We start from the raw sequence: 17,273 nt of genomic DNA on the forward strand, positions 1-17,273 counted from the left end.
TAAAGTGGCCAAGAACCAATGTGGTCTCACTTCTCTCCTTTCTACCTTCCTGCCTTTCATTCTCAGCACTGGAACAATGGGACCATCTTTCCTGAGCTCATGCTGAAGTCAGCCTGCCCTAGCTCCCTGCTCTGGGCCCACTGAGGCCCTGAAGCCATCAGGCAAGGCCCATCCCTCCCTCCGTGGCAAGACAGCACATTTGCTTTTTTCTAAGGCAGCTGCTTTGTGGCCAAACCCCTCTTCCCAAGAGCTTTCTCCTCCTGCTTCCTGTCTCCGAAGCCTCATATTCAAAACAAGTCTGGGCTTCTGCCTGCGATGAGAATTAGTCAAATTTTTCAGCATTTTATGTCACTTGTGATCCTCTTAATGATTGCTTTACTTATAAATGTGTGTGAACAATGCAAAAGCAATATTGAAGAAACTTTTGCAAATGAAACCAAAAAGAAAGAAAAAAATCATCCTATTCTCATAACTCCCAAACAGAAACTAGATTTTAAAAATTATATTGTTTTCATATTTTTTAGTCTTTGCCAATAAGCACTTTTGTATTTTTTGAAATATACAGAGGGAAAATATTCTAAGTCACAGTGTGCAGAATAAAGTTTTAGAAAGTATGAGGCTCTGAGTTCAAATTCCAGTTCTTGCCAAAAGGAAAAGATGTATTGAAGTCATTGTATAAAGTAGTAATTTATTCAAAGAATAATTGTAAACTATTTTGTTTGAAGACCTCTTTACCCTTTTAAAAATTACTGAGCAATCCTAAGAGCTTTTGTTTATGAAGGTTACGTCTACTGATATTTACCATAAAAGGGGTTGAAACAGAATTTTAATTTGATTAATCATTTAAAGATTTTTTTTCTTTATTATTATTAAGTAGTTGTACAGAGGAGTGACAATTCCATAGGTCAGGTTATGAGTATAATGCTTCTTGGTAAAGATGTTATAAGAGAATTGACTATATATTTAAAAAAAGGATTGTGAAAAGACTGATATGATTTGATGCTTTATTGAATTGTTTTCCCCCCTCTGGTCCTGGAGTTAGAACTCAGGGCCTGGACACTGTCCATGAGCCTCTTTGTGCTGAAGGCTAGTGCTCTACCACTTTGAACCACAGTGGCACTTCTGGCTTTTTCTGAGTAGTGTAGTGGAGATAAGAGTATCATAAACTTTCATGCCAGGCTGGCTTCGATCTCAGATCTCAAACTCCTGAGTAGCTAGGATTACATGCATGAGCCACGGGTGCCTGGTTAATTAGTGATTTCTTAAAGAATATTTGTACTCTTTATCAGTGGAATTCTTTTAATATGTGACATGCTGCTGTTCTGGTTTGCCTTGCACTTGGGATAGACATTTGAACCCATGCAGGTTTTTGTGTCATGTATTAGGAATACCAGATTTCTGCATTCCACAGAGCTCCCAGTTGTTCACACCTGTCATTATGCAAGATGGAATATTATGCCCCAAATCTTATCAGAGAAATCTTAACAAATGAGAAATTGCCAAAGCTCACAGAAACACACAAGTTTTCAACAATTCTATGTGTTTGCTTGAAAGCTCAAGTGTGATCACTTTTGGGCAGCAGATGCCATCACTTATTTTATTTGAGATAGCAGACTCTGTTGGTTCACTTTTTGAGACTGCATCTACTCGGTAATCAACTATTCTTGACCATAATTTTGTCTGTCCACCTATTTTGTTCTTTCAAATAAAAATGATCTTCTGTAACAGAAGCTGTTGGCTCAGTTTATATGTGTACCAATTACACAAGAGCACTTGCTTGAAAGAGCTGTCACATTTTATTTATTTGTTTATTTATTCAAGAGTGCTGTTAAATCTATAATCCTAGCCACTCAGGAGGCTGAGATCTGAGGATCATCGTTTGAAGCCAGCCCAGGCAGGAAAGTCTGTGAGACTCTTATCTCCAATTAAGCACCACAAAGCTTGAAATGGAGCTGTGGCTCATGTAGCAGAGCAGTTGTCTTGAGCAAAAAAGCCGAGGGACAGCAGGTCGGCCCTGAATTCAGGACCAGCACCATAAGAAAACAGTGCTTTTTGCAAACTTCCCATTTTATCACACAGACATTTAGAAGAAGTACCTTCAGGAGTTGATACTTAAGAAAAACAATAGTTTGTACTTTTTCATCAAGGACATTCTTTTATTGTTATTAGTGCATTAACTAATAGTACAAGGGCTAACTACACATGAGAAACGCTGACAAGAATACTGGGGAAAAGGAACCTTTATACACTGTTGGTGGGGATATAAATTAGTGCAGCCTCTGTGGAAATTAGTATGGAATAACCTCAAAAACTAAAAATAAAACTACCATATGATCTGGTCATATCACTTTGGAGAATAGATGTGAGGAGTGGAAGTCAGAATACAGTAGAGGCCTTTATGATAATTACAGCACTGTTTATAATCTCCAAGTTGCCCTACAACTGATGAATGGATTTTTTTAATGTGGTATTCATATTCACAGTGGAGTATTATTCAGCCATGAGAAAGAACAAAATTATGGCACTTTACAGGTAAATATATGTGACTGTAAAAAGAGCAAGTATGCAAATCAGTAAAGTAAAATAGATATGGATATATACATACTAACCAAGAAATGTAAAGATTTCTGATGAAGTTTCAAAAACTATATTTTAGATAGCTTTCCTTTTGCTCTTTCTCTCCCTTCCTTCCTTCCTTCCTTCCTTGTTTCTTTCCTGTTTTTTTTGCAGTGATATACATTGTTCATTACTATAACTGTATGATATTGAAATATGTGAAAACAATTCTTCTCATTTTAGTTATAACTTTCAAAATTGTTTCTGCTTTTCCTATTCCTTTGCTATTTAATATGATTTTTGGGGGGGTCTGGTCGTGGGTCCTGAACTCTGGGCCTAGGCACTGTCCCTTAGCTCTTCAGCCCAAGGCTAGCGCTCTACCACTTGAGCCACAGCACAACTTCCGGCTTTTTTCTTTTTGCTTATGTGGTACTGAGGAATCGAACCCAGGGCCTCATGCATGCAAAGCAAGCGCTCTACCACTGAGCTGCCTTCCCAGCCCCTTTAATATGATTTTTAAAAACAATCTTATCTTTACATGGAATCTTGCTGGGATTTTGATTGGAATTATACATTTTATTTGGGAAGAAATGATATTCAGTGTTGAGCCTCCCAATTCGTGAACATGGTATACCCTTCTTGTATTTAGTCTTTGACTTTTTTCATCTACATTTTGTAGGTTACAGCATATCAGTCCTATTTGTGTTGTTAGATTTGCATCTAAGTATCTGGGATATTTAAATAATATTGTGCATTTTAATTTAGCATACATTGTCATTATTTTGAAATATAATTGGTATGTTTTTGTTGATAGTGTATTTTATGGCCTTATTAAGTTTTAGGATTTGTTTGTTTATTTATTATTTACTTTTGGAACTCAACAAAGTATCTAACTCTTTTCTTTTCTTTTTTTTGGGTCCGGTCGTGGGGCCTGAACTCTGGGCCTGGGCTCCCTTAGCTCTTCAGCTCAAGGCTAGTGCTCTACCACTTGAGCCACAGCACAACTTCCGGTTTTTTTCTTTTTGCTTATGTGGTGCTGAGGAATCGAACCCAGGGCCTCATGCATGCAAGGCAAGCGCTCTACCACTGAGCCACCTTCCCAGCCCCGTGTCTAACTCTTTTCAACCTGAATAAGTTTTATTTCCTTTGCTTGTGTTATTACACTGGATAGAACTTTTGTGGAGAATGGGAACATTGAAAGCATCCTTCTTTGTTCCTTGTTTTAAAAGAAAAGCAGACACCATTTCAGTGTGTGTGTGTGTGTGTGTGTGTGTGTGTGTGTGTTGGTCCTGGGGCTTTGAACTCAGTGCCTGGGCACTGTCCTTGAGCTTGTGCTCAAGGATAGTGTTCTACCACTTGAGCCACAGTTTCACTTCTGGATTTTTGGTGGTTAATGAAAGATAAGAATCTCACAAAATTTCCTGCCTTAGCCAGCTTTGAACTGTGATTCTTAGATCTCAGGCTCCTACGTAGCTAGGGTTACAGGTGTGAGCCACCAGCACCCAACTTTTTTGTTTGTTTTTTTTTTTTTTTGCCAGTCCTGGGGCTTGAACTCAGGGTTTGGGCACTATCTTTGAGCCTCTTTTGCTCAAGGCTAGTACTCTACCACTTGAGCCACAGCACAGCTTCTGGCTTTTTCTATTGATGTGGTACTGAGGAATCAAACCCAGGGCTTCATGCATGCTAGGCAAGCACTCTACCACTAAGCCACATTTCCAGCCCTATTTTTTTAATTAATTTTTTTTATTATTTTTAAATAGTTGTACAAAGGAGCTGCTATTCAACAAAGATGAATTGATTTTATCTTTTTAAAATATATTTTTAGTGTCTTTAAGTAATAAGTTTTCTTTCTAGAATCTTGGCTCTGCAAGTCTTACCAGTTCTGGGTGGCTCTATGCTTTATTAAAGCTAGTTATTCAACAGTTGTCTTTTTGGATTTATTCTTGGGAGGAAGGAAGGCTGTGCCCATTTCTAGAGGAAGAGGAGGTAACCCATGCTAGTGAACATATTAGTGTGCGACAGATCCCCACAGGCTGAACCCTCGTTCATGAGGCTGCGACTGATTTAACCATGTTCCCCTGGCAACTGGTCAGAAGGGAGAAGTACTTAGCTAATCTCACAGGTAGCACTGAGATGTGGTTTGCTTTGTCTCTCCAGGATTTTGTATCCTGTATAGAGAACTACCGACGAAGAGGACAGGAGTTCTATGCCTCTTTATATAAAGACCATGTCCAGGTAAGAAACAAGTCTCTTTTCTCCATGTCCACCATGAATCAAATAAAAAAATTAGAAGGGCCTTGGGTTCAGGTTTTACATTGTGTAAGTCAATAAGTGGTCACCAGTGGTTTATGAAGTTGACTCAAGGGCTTAGTGCTCATAAATCAGCAGCTGAGGATACAGGATTGCAGCCCTGATCATCTTCCTCCACCAGGAGATCCCTTGGTGCCTTGGACCCTGCTGGGGCTCTCACCACTTCCTGGTAGGGTTTGCAAAGTTTTCCTCTAGCAGTAGGGATCCTACACTTACCGTTTTAGTCCCAGGTCCTTGACTTTGATCGCAGAATAAGAACTTCAGGACAAGTGACAGTGGTAGGACAACTTGGCAGACGGTTGAGCAAGCAGACAAGAGAGAAGCAGAGAAACAGACACACTCTAACAGAGAGTGCGGCTTCTCAAAGCAGAGACACCTGAGCACTTTCACATGGGGGACATATGTGATAAAGGCAGGGCTGGACTTAAAGTTGTTCTAGGGTAAGTGTTTCTCTTTGTTCTCATACCTGGCACATTGAATCTCTCAGTGTTATTTTGTCACTGGGCTCAGGGTTTCTAAGACTGACACACTCATTAAACTTTGATCATTATGTTTGATCATTATCAAAGAAAGGATATATTCTCCCATACATCTTTCAAGATACATGTCCATCCTTGTGATGAACACTTGTGTCAGGAGGAGTTATTTTCCCAAGTATTTGCTTCTCCAGGATACATGTCTTTCTTCTTTTTAAAAAATTTAATTTAATTGTAAAGGTGATGTACAGAGGGGTTACAGTTGCACAAGTAAGATAATGAGTATATTTCTTGTCAAACAGTGTTACCCCCTCCCTTGTTCTTTTCCACTTTCCCTCTACCTTGACTCCCCTCCCCCAAGTTGTAAAATTCATTTCCAACATATTGTCGTGAGTATCACTGTTGCATTGGTTCATTCTTTATCCTTTGTCTCACCATTTTGTTATTTTCCTTCCCTTTCCCAAATCAGATAAATGTATATACAAGATACAGGGTACCAAAAATTTAAAAAAAGAACAACAGTGACAACAGGGGATAAACCAAAGGAAAAAAGAAAAAAAGAAAAAAAGAAATGACTTCACACAGTACATTAAAAACAAACAACAAAAGCATCTTGTTTTTATATCTTGGAGTTCATTTCAATTAGCATCATTTTAGATGGCTATATGTACATAGCTATTGAGCTATTGAGATCCTCTTCTAGGACTATCCTAGCTATATACTAATTATTACAAATGAGGGAAACCATGGAGCCTATGTGTCTTTGGGTATGGCCTACTTCACTTAATAGGATTTTTTCCCAAGTCTTTCCATTTCCTTATAAATGAGATGATGTCATTCTTTCTGATGGAAGCATAGATTTCCATTTTGTGATTGTGTGTGTGTATCACATTTTCTTGATCTATTCATCTACTGAGAGGCATTTGGATTGGTTCCATATCTTAGCTATGGTAAATAATGCTGCAGTGAACACGGTTGTGCTGGTAGTTTTAGTGTGGTCTTGTTTGTGATCGTTTGGGTAAATGCCCAGGGGTGAGGTTACTGGATTAGAACATGGCTTAGAGATAGAGGGCTTGCCTAGAATGCATGAGGCTCTGGATTTGATTCCTCATTACCACATATCTGTCTTTATGTTATCCCTGCTCAGGCTTTAGAGTACATTCATTATTTTGGGCCAGAAGGCAAGGTCAGATGGAAAAAGCTGCTCTTAGTCTTTTCATTTTTCTTTGTACCAATACTTCAGCTTATGAAGAAGTGTAAGGGTTAAAGCAAAGAAGATAACGCTTCTGTGTTTCTAATAGAATCCTCAATAGATTCAGTGCTTCATTTTCTCTAGCCTGCCTGCCTCACCATGATAGCAAGCACACAGGCTTGGGCATTGGTCTCAGCCCCACTATAAAATGTGGATATACATTATTATATCCCAGATCCAAAAGAGACTCCAGGACACCCAGTTAAAAGGGCTAGGAACTTTATTACCACCATGTGGGGACCATTTCCTACTACTGGGAAAGTAGGAGAACGGCCCGGAGCTCAGAGCAGGATGGGTTTTTATAGGGATAGGTTACAAAGAATTACATAGACAAGCCATGCCAGGCAGGTTTGGCTCATTTTCATTGGTTATAGTTATATGACCTTTAAATTCATTTGTTCTTTATGGTAAATATCATACATAATAATTTGCAATTGACTGCCCATAGTGGAACCATTCAATGGTGGTCTTCAATTGTTGGGCCTAAGGCCCTGTTACTGAGGCAAGCAAGTAAGGGTACAGAAGCAAAACATAGCAAAAACATAGCCTTGAGTCACAAGAGCGTAGGCAGAACATAAGCTTGACTTAGTCAGCGTGACCATTACTATCAATGCTATTGACACTACTACAGAAATGATTTTTATTCTAAGCTCCTGACTAACACAGCAACTCAGTGCAGCTGGTGATAAGCCTCAAGGTGGTCAGTAGCCTTCTGCAAAGCTGACAGCCTGGTAAACTTGAGTGAGGGAGAGATGTTCTTTTGCTTTTTAGCAAAGATGGAGAAGGGACACAGGCTGACTACTGGTCCACCTTTACCAAGAGGTTTTTGCCCTTTATCAATAATTTTGTTCTGTTTTTTTTTTTTTCACAGTTTTGTTCCCATTGATATTCTTTTCCCAAGAAAAAGGGGGTTTAGGGGAGAGAGTAAATTTCCAACAGCAGGAGAGACTGAGGCCAGACATTAGGAGGAAATTTCTGCCAGTGAATAGTAATTCAGATATTGCATACATTAAATAACTTCACAACCCAATAGATAATATGCGAATACAAGGAATGTTTATAAGGGGGATTGGATTTCATTTGCATGGGTCAAGGAAATGACTTTTTAAACTGAAAACTGCAGGAGGGAGAGTATGGGCTGAAATCCTTCAGGGAGCAGTGTTTGAGCTAGGAAGAGGGCCTGTGTGAAAGGCCTGAGGCAGGAAAAATTACTAAAAGGAAAAAATGGTTAGGAGTCTTGAGCTGGGAGACACAGGGTGAGGATGAAGCAGGGCCAAGCCACTGGGCTTGTGCTCAATTAGAGGTTTTGCTTGTTATCCTAAGTGCCGTGGATTGATAAGAGCAACCTGATAAGGGCAAGTTCAGGTCTTTACAGCACCTTTGTAGCCTTGACTCCTTCAGGGTTAACACCAGGGATGATTAGGACAGTCAGAGCCCTATTGGAATCCCAAGGGATGCCTTTCTTGGCCTACCCCTCAGTCCCTCCCTCCCTCCCTCCCTCCCTCCCTTCCTCCCTTCCTTCCTTCCTTCCTTTTTTCTTTCTTTCTCTTTTCCCTCCTTCCTTCTTCTCTTCCTCCTCCTCTTTCTTCTCCTCCTTCTCCTCCTCTTCCTCCCCCTCCTCTCCTTCTCCTCCTTCCCTCCCCTCTTCCCTTTTTAAACAGCAGAGCATTTCTAAACTGCAAATATTAAATAGTAGCCCATGTGAAAGCATCTGGTTAGGACAGTGGCAGTAAACAATAGATATCCGGTATGTGGTTACATACTAGTTTTATTGATAAAAATTTTAAGAAGATTAATCACTAGAAAATATGACATGTGGTATTAAAACCTTATGGTTTGTATTATTTATGAGCAACTTCTTTGTTCCAAAGCCTATGCAAGGTGTAGAAAATGCAGTAATTATGCTACTGCTTTGCCTTGAAGGGGTTTACAACTTAGTAGAGGTTTAGGTGAAGAGGTATGCACAGGACTGGGGAGAGGAGGAGGAACCATTAGCAAACTTATGGAAGGTTGGTGAGTTGGAAGGAACCAATTAGCATACCTATGGGGGGTGAGGCTTGGTGGGGTAGAAAGAACCATTACTACCTGTGGGGGTTGAGGACTGGTGAAATGGAGGGAACCATTGGTGTACCTATGAAGGGAGATGGGGTGTGGTGCCAGGGGCAATAGTCATGAGAGGCACTGCTTTCCAGATCGTATTCCATCTGTTGAAGCATACTTGAGAGCATGCTTGCTGGGATTAGGGGTTCCTGGGATGTGGGGCCTGTACCAGCCTTCCCGTATCCTGATAGGGGCAGTGGGGTGGGTGTGCCCTGTGATCTGTGGTGGCTATCCCAGGGATCAGCCAGCAGGTCTGGTTCCCTACCTCCCACCCCTGTCCCATGCCCTGGGCTTTTACTGTGGGTGCCCAGGTATCCCAGCACTGATGTCCTCAGGGCCTGAAGGGCATGGTACAGTTATGTGCCTGCTGGGCAGGCCTCTCAGGCCAGTCCCCACATGACTCAGTGTATTATCAGTTGCAGCAGAGGGAGAGGAGTTTGTTTATTAAACGCTGATTCGCATCTCAACAAGAACTTGACATTTCTGTTGTAAGAGTGGAAGGTGTGCTGGGGGAACTCTGTGGGTTTCTGCCTGGTCTGCCTGGTCTGTAGGAAGGACAGCAGGGACCCATTGAACCCAGAAAGGTGGGATCTGACCCATCTCCTGAAATGTAAGCCTGGGCCATTGTCATCAACAGGGCCTGACTGAGGTTAGGAGAGTTTGAGAAATTCGTGTAATTTTACCATTGATTAGGTATTTTTGAGAAAAATCAGCATTTTTCAAGCTAATCTATGAGAATACTTTCCAAGCTTTTAAATATTTAAGACACTCTAGATATTTAAAAGAATGCAGATGTAATCACCCTTTGCTGAAGATAATGGGATCTTGAGCATTCACTCTATCTTTTTTTTTTTTCCTGTGCCAGGTCTTGGGGCTCAGACTCAGGGTTTGGGTACTGTCTCTGAGTTTTTGTTTGTTTTATCTCAAGGCTAGCACTCTACCACTTGAGTAGTTAAGTCTCAGTGTGACTGCTCCTAGCCCCTGGAAAAGCTACTTCTCCTGGGTAGGCTTGTATCTTCCTGGGGATGATGGAAAAGTTTTACTCATGTTGCCCACTGAGTAGAGAACAATGAGATGAAGCAGGAGAGGAGCTTGGCCTGATGTATGCCTCTGCTGGTGGTAATTGTCAGTACTGATGTCAGTTATTACAGCATCGATTCAATTGTCCAAACCTGATGATGATATTTCACTGACATGGTGATGTATGCCACCTCAGGGTGGCCTATACCAGCAGTGTAGGGTGTATTTTATAACATATATAATATACAAGTATTATACAACAGACATAACAGCAGTGTAGGGTGTAATATATAACATATGTAACATACATGTATTATAGATATTACATGTATTATGTATAACATAGTATGTAATGTTTATTAGCTTATATTAAGGTGGATTTCATTGTTACATCTCTACACATATATACACTGTATTCCAATCAATCACCCCTTATCTCACACGCCTGACCCCTTTCCCTCCCCCAAATAAGTATCCCCAACAGATTCCCTTGGTTTTTTTTTCATAATTACAAATGATCTATTTCAGCATATTTGGCCCCTTTTATCCTTAAATGGTACTAGAGTACGAGAAGACAATCTGAGACCATAAAACCAAATAGAATTTCATAAATAACTGATGGGATGATCATCATTAACACAGAAAGTTTTACTTTATGTGAACCTTCTAGAATGCTTGGACATTCAACAAAATGCACAGGCTTTCTTTCACATGTGGAGATTAGACCTAAACTATGAACATATATGAAACAAGAGAGGGTCATATGCATCTATACACCAACAGATTGACTGAAGTGTGGATTAACATTGTTTAACAGCTTCAAACAACTAATTTACACAGCTTAACAAAATGAATACCAGGAATCTGGAATATACAAGGAGAGGGAGAGGTCCAGGGGAAGGAAACAGATGAATGGAAAAAAGGATGGGTAAATATAGTCATAATACAATATGCATATGTGAAAGTGAAATCAGATAAGTTGTGGAGATGGCTGGGGTTGGTGGAGAGGATGGAAGGGGTGACATTGATCAAGATGCATTGTACCCATATACTGACACACACACACTCAAACACACAATCACAAGATATTAAGGTCTGAAAGGCCCTGAGATATCATCCAGACCAGTGTCTCATTTAATAGCTGGAGGTTACATGAGGTCAGAGATGGGAATGACTTGCTCAGATCATCCAGCTGTGGCAGGGCTGTTAATTCCACTCTCCCTCCAGTCCAGGTCACTAGAAGATGTATGTTCAGCATTATTTTGGAAGAGTAGGGGCCATGGTGAAATTCCATGTCCATGTACAAAACATCTGTCTACTCAGCAGGTTAGCTTCAACACTTTCAGGGTCTGTTGCTCTCTGCCCTCACCAGCGGTCTGGTGGCTGGGGTCAGCTTCTTCTGGCCTGCTCCTGATCCAGAGGGGACACTGTATACATCCTGAGGGTTCCTGGGGGATACCCAGAGGGGAATCTTTCTTAAATAATCGCAGAGCACTTGGCCTGTTCATTTGGAGCCTACTGGAAAAAGTGCCCAAAGATAATGTTGTATTTCTGCTTCCCAGAGGCGAAGATGTGGGCACCTAAAGGCAGCCAGTGCCTGGGCCAGGATTCAGGAACAGCTCTTTGGGGAGCTGGGCTTATGGGGCCAGATGGCAGGAGCCAGCCCACGTGCCCAGTGGGAACTGGATTGGAGAGAAGGCCCTGCTCACATGAGGAAACGCCTCAGACGCTTGTCTCCACAGGAGGCCCTGAGCCCAGGCATGGGCAAGGTAAGCCTTAGGACAGTGAGAGTAAGAATATGAGGAAAGTGGCTCAGCTACCCATCCAGGATCATGTTTGCAACATGTAGGAGACAAGAGTTGTACAGGTAAATGTAGAGACATTGTTTTGCTGTTGTTTGTTTTCTTGTGGTACTGGGATTTCAACTGTGGTGCTTGGCTTTCTAAACACTTTAACCACTGAGTCACTAAGCCATGTTACCAGTCCTATTTTCTGCTGATTTATTTTTTTAAATTTTAAATTGTTATTATACAGGTGTGACAGTTACAAAAGTCAGGTAAAGAGTACATCTGTTTTGGGACAATGTCACCCCTTCCCTTGCTTTCTCCCCCTGTTTTTCCCTCCTGTCCCTACTTACAAGTTGTATAGTTCATTTTCAACATAGGGTTTAGTGAGTACCTTCACTGCGTTTGTTCACACTTTGTCCTTCAATTTCTGTGCCTCTCTTATCCTCTTAAAGACAGATAAACAAGATAAAAAGAAAAGAAAACAACAGAGAAACAAATATCTTGTTTCCATTCCCTGGAGGTCATTTCAATAAACATTATTTTATATGATCAGATGCACATAGGCATTGCACTTTGGTGTTCCTCTTCAAAGAGTATCCTGCTTTGGTCGTGAATGCCTAGAGTCTTGTATAATTTATCATGTCAGGGTATATTTTAGATCTAGCTTCCTCATATAAGAGAAAGCATATGCTGTTTGTGTCTCTCAGCTTGGCTTACCTCATTTAACCTTATTTGTTTAGGTTGATTCATTTCCCTGCAAATGACATAATATTATTATTTCTAATGCCCATGTAAAACTCCATTGTGTATAGATTCTAGATGTTTTGGATCCACTCATCCATTGTAGGGCATCTGGGCTGCTACCATAGCTTGGCTATTGTGCATAGTGCAGCACTGAACATAGATGTCCAAGTGTCTTTGTGGCATTCTGTCTTGTGATGTTCTTGTTAGAAGCCCAGGAGTGGTATGTCTGGGTGGTAGGGAGGGAAAGCTGATTATTTTTGAGGTGGAGTCTCACTTCCTGCTCAGTTGCATGCCTGAGCACGATTCACTGATGTTAGGCTACCCAGCGGTAACTAGTACCACAAGAGCGTTCCATCCTATCTAGCCCTCCATTGAGACGGTATCTTGTGAACTCTTCTGCCTGGGCTGGTCTTAAACCATTATCCTAACAATTTTATCCTTTCAAATAGGGTTACAGGTGTGGGCCACAGTTGTTCAGCCTATAACATTTTCTGAGTATGAGTGTGTATGTGCACGTGTGCTGGTCCTGGGGCTTGAACTCAGGGCCTAGGTTCTGTCCCTGACCTTTTTTGCTCAAGGCTAGTGCTCTACCATAGCTCCACCTCCAGCTTTTTGGTGGTTAAGATGAGAGAGATAAGGGTCTCATGGACTTTCCTGAATAGATTGGCTTTAAACTGTGATCTTCAGATCTCAGACTCCTGAGCACCTAGGATTTGGGGCACCTGGCTCCATAGCTTGCTATTGATTTCATTTAACAGAAGAGAGGCACTAAGAAGGAGGAGGTAGCTAGATGGTAGAAGGAGTAGAAGGTAGTACTTAGAAGGAGCATACAGATAGAGATGGGAGTTGTCACTGAGTTTAAGAGACTCACCATCTGGATAACCAGGCTATGGAAAGAACCACTATGGCCATTGTCTGCCAGGACAAATTCTTTGTCATTGAGAACTTAGAACTTGCAATGCTATTGCCTTATTTATGGTATGAGCATATTCTGGAACAAGTTTTACAATAAACAATCTCTTGAATGCCGTGATTTCCACAAGCTCAAGTCAGTGACCTAAGTGGTTCACACAGGCAAGAGGCACATAGGCACACTTTATGGTTATGGTCCGACACTGTCCCCCTAGCTGTCCATCCAATCACAGAGAAACTTCTGCGCTTGTGCACCACAGAAGGAAGGGAGGGAGGGAGCAGGATCACCAATCAGAAGAGTCTCAGCAGCACCTGTGCACTCCTCAACCAAGAGACCTGAAGCATGGCACTAGTGGAAGGAGAACAGGGGACCCTGTATCTAGCGGGTCCTGAGAGAGAGACTTTGGGCTCCTGGTTCTGGCCCTCCTCTGTGTGCAAGGAATCTGTTTCATTGTTCTTTTGCTTTCAAGTTAGTCTGCTCCGTCTTCTTTAAACACTTTCCTGCCTTTTAATGAGCAGAGAAATGAACTTGAACCCTAGGCAATATCAGTCTGTTAGTTTCTCATGTCCTCATTGAACATTCATAATGTAAAATATTCTGAAAGGCACTCTTGCAAACCTCGGGGTGCTGTAGTTGAACCTTCTGTATCCACATCCATCTCAAGGTACCGTGTTAACTATGCTCTTTAATATGCAACCCTGGCATTTTGGTATCCATACTAAAATCCCCTCCTCAAACCTAAGGAGAAAACTATATTTATGCTGGGTGCTGGTAGCTCATGCCTATAATCCTAGCTACTCAGGAAGCTGAGCTCTAAGGATTGCTGTGGGAAGATAGCCCAGGTAAGGAGAGCCAGTGAGACTCTTACCTCAGAAAAAAAAAAAAGGAACACACACACACACACAAAGTCCCACAAAAATGGAGCTGTGGTTCAATTGCTAGCATTGAGCAAAAGAAGCTCAGGGCCAGTGCCCATCTTCTGAGTTTAAGCCCCAGGACTGGCACACACACAAATATATATATTTAATTTATCCAATAAACACTTGGGACAGAGAGAGGGGGAAAGGGGGGAGGAAGGGAACAACTAGAGAACAGAACCAGAGCTTCTGACACAATCTGTCCTTGTCACCCGCCCAGTGGACTGCTTACTTTGGTTCTGCTCTCTGGTGTTCCCTTCCTCTCCCCCACCCCAACTCTGTCCCTCTCTAGCGCAGGCCATGCTCAGACATTCTGCATGTTCTCTAATCCCATCTTAGTCTGTCTTTGGTAATTACTGTAAATCCTACTTAATGGAAGACTGTGGGTTTTCCCTTTGACTCAGGAACATTAATACTTGCATTTTATTGTGGTCCTGTAGGATTTCACATTTTCCTTTCCCTGCTTCTTGAGTTATCAGAAAAAGTGTGTGTGTGTGTGTGTGTGTGTGTGTGTGTGTGTGTGTGTGTGGTTGTGAATCTAAGGGCAGGGAGAGGGCCATATACATAGTATTCAGGGTTTAATTTTACTTTTCTCTGCTCCTGTTTTAGGCAAACCAAGATAGAAAGAGTGGTACGTCTCAAACCAAGGCGGAAAATCAAGGTATTAGGTTCATTAATTTATGTTTTTTCCTTTAATAAAATTAAGCCATATTTAGTAGTTTTATTCAATAGGATGCTTTTTTTTTCTCAATGGTGTCACTCTTCCACTTTGAGACACACACTTTCATTTCCAGCTTCATGTTAGTTAATTAGAGATAAGAGTTAAGTCCGGAAAGACAAGTGATTTTACAAGAGCTTCTTGATCAAGGAAAGGATAATATATGCCACCCTGGTTACTCACTAAGAATGTTCCACAGGAGAGAAACAAGGTATCTTTACGTATGTGAGAAGGGTGATCTAACTATTAATTAGTCAATCAATGAGCAAAAGGACAGGCTTTTAAGTTTGTGTGTCTACCCCAAGGTTGTCTTTAGAAGCCTTTAAAGATGCAACTCAAATTAACAAATTGTTGGGTAAAATCTTTGGTGGCTTCCTGCCTTGACCTTTGTAACAACCTGAGGAGACAGTTTCAAATTGAGAAATTCTGATTGTGGTTCAGCAATGTGGTTCATGTTTTGTAGTCATGAGCAACGTGGCTGCTCTGAGACCATTTGAATGGGGAAGAGGCAGGTTCACGAGACCACACAGCTGTGCGCTTTGCTGGGATGCACAGGCCCCTGCCTTAGAAACGAAATCTACGCCTGTGCAGAAAAGATGCAGAAAAGATGGTGGGCAGCCACCCCCAGAATGGCCAACATTGAACTTATTGCCTCTCTGAAAAATAGGATGGGTTGGTTAGTGATAATAATAGAGCGTTTAATAAAAACTTAATAATAGAGCATTTCACAGCCTTTGAGGTTGTGCAGAAAAATTTAAATGGAATGGAAATGTGACCACAGTGTGTGTGTGTGTGTGTGTGTGTGTGTGTGTGTGTGTGTGTGTGTGTGTGTATGCCAGTCCTGGGGCTTGAACTCAGGGCTTGGGCACTGTCTCTGAGTTGTTTTGTTCAAGGCTAGCTTTCTACTATTTGAGCCACAGCTCCACTTCTGGCATTTTTTGTGATCAATTGGAGATAAGAGTCTCACAGACTTCAGATCTCCTGAGCCATGGGTGCCCAGCCCATGATGTACTCTTGAGTGAAAAGTATTAGTGAAGAAAAAGTATAAATGACATATTATTAGCTTGTGAAAAATTAATATGTGTACATATACTTATTTAGACAAAAATATTTGGAAAGCCAGACAACCTACAGATTAAAAGGCCGCTCTGTTTAGCTCCTGTCCCTATTTCTAGCAGCTGTGTGACCTTGGGCAGAAAAAGGTCATTTCTTCATTGACATGCCTACACATTTTCTAGGACTGGATGGATAAATGTTACCTCAAGGGTCAGGCACAGAGAAGAGCTTCCTTACAGGGGACTGTACACTGGTGAGAGCTGTCTCCTTTTTTACAATAAGAAGATACTGCTGCTGTATTTTGAACAGTCAACACTCTTGTAAAAGAATGGATAAGCAAGGTGCCAGTGGCTCATGCCTGTAAGCTTAGCTACTCAGGAGGCTGAGATCTGAGGATCATGATTCAAAGCCAGCCTGGGCAGGAAAGGATGTGAGACTTTTATACCCCATGGATTACCAAAAAGCCAGAAGTAGAGTTGTGGCTTAAGTGGTTGTGCACCAGCCTTGAGTAAAAAAGCCGAACACAGTACCCAGGTCCTGAGTTTTAAGTCCTAGTTCACACACACACACACACACACACCAGGTCCTGAGTTTTAAGTCCTAGTTCACACACACACACACACACACACACACACACACACACACACTGAGCTGCTTTTCTGACTGAAATTTGAAGTTGCAGAGGCTAGGGGCATACCCAGATGGGTCTGTTATCAGGTGTGGTAACCAGTATAGCACAGGATGGGGGGCAGGGATTGTCTAATTTTTGGAAGCAGTGACAAGCCATCCTGTGCACGTCAGTTCCAGAACCTTGACTTTCTTCTCAATGACACGGGTGAATGCTGCACTCCCTCCCTCATGACGGGATGCCAGGCTGCTCATGCCCAAACTGTGTGTGCTTTTATGATACTGCAGAAGACCTGATACCCAAGGAAGATGACAGGGAGCCTGATGAGGTGGCTGTAGACTGCACACAGCTGACATTCTTTCCTGCCTTGCACGAAAGTCTACACTCAGAAGATTTCTTGGAGCTGTGTCAGGAAAGACAAGTGATTTTACAGGAGCTTCTGGATCAAGAAAAGGTAATACATGCCACCCTGCTTAGACATGAAGAGCTTTCCTACAGGAGAGAACCAAGCTGGCCTATCGCATGTGGCAAGGGAGATCACCACTCATGATTAAAACTGCTTACTAGTTGATCAGTGGGCAAAAGGATAGGCTCTAAAATTTGTGGGCCCAGGGCCAGGCACTTAAACTAACAATTTATTAGGTGAAATCTGGAACTTCCTACCTTGACTTCCACAGCAATCTGAGGGGCCCCTTTTAAGTTAAGAATTCTTGATCTTGGGCTGGGAAGATGGCTCAGTGGCAGAGCGCTTGCCTTGCATGCATGAGGCCCTGGGTTCGATTCCTCAGCACCACAT

General features: G+C 41.8%; 1 protein-coding gene across 5 annotated transcripts in view; it reads left to right on the top strand.

The window, feature by feature from the left end:
* Wdfy4 (WDFY family member 4) overlaps positions 1 to 17,273 on the top strand; it is a 275,656-nt gene that overhangs the window by 153,957 nt on the left and 104,426 nt on the right. For all 5 annotated transcript variants that reach the window (XM_013033730.1, XM_013033733.1, XM_013033734.1 and 2 more), the window contains 4 exons: positions 4,714 to 4,791; positions 11,277 to 11,483; positions 14,685 to 14,736; positions 16,765 to 16,931. In XM_013033730.1, coding sequence (XP_012889184.1) covers positions 4,714 to 4,791; positions 11,277 to 11,483; positions 14,685 to 14,736; positions 16,765 to 16,931 — 504 coding nt within the window. The remainder of the gene's footprint in view (positions 1 to 4,713; positions 4,792 to 11,276; positions 11,484 to 14,684; positions 14,737 to 16,764; positions 16,932 to 17,273) is intronic.

The sequence above is a fragment of the Dipodomys ordii genome, unplaced genomic scaffold (assembly GCF_000151885.1).
Source record: "Dipodomys ordii isolate 6190 unplaced genomic scaffold, Dord_2.0 Scaffold176, whole genome shotgun sequence".
Lineage (NCBI taxonomy): Eukaryota > Metazoa > Chordata > Mammalia > Rodentia > Heteromyidae > Dipodomys > Dipodomys ordii.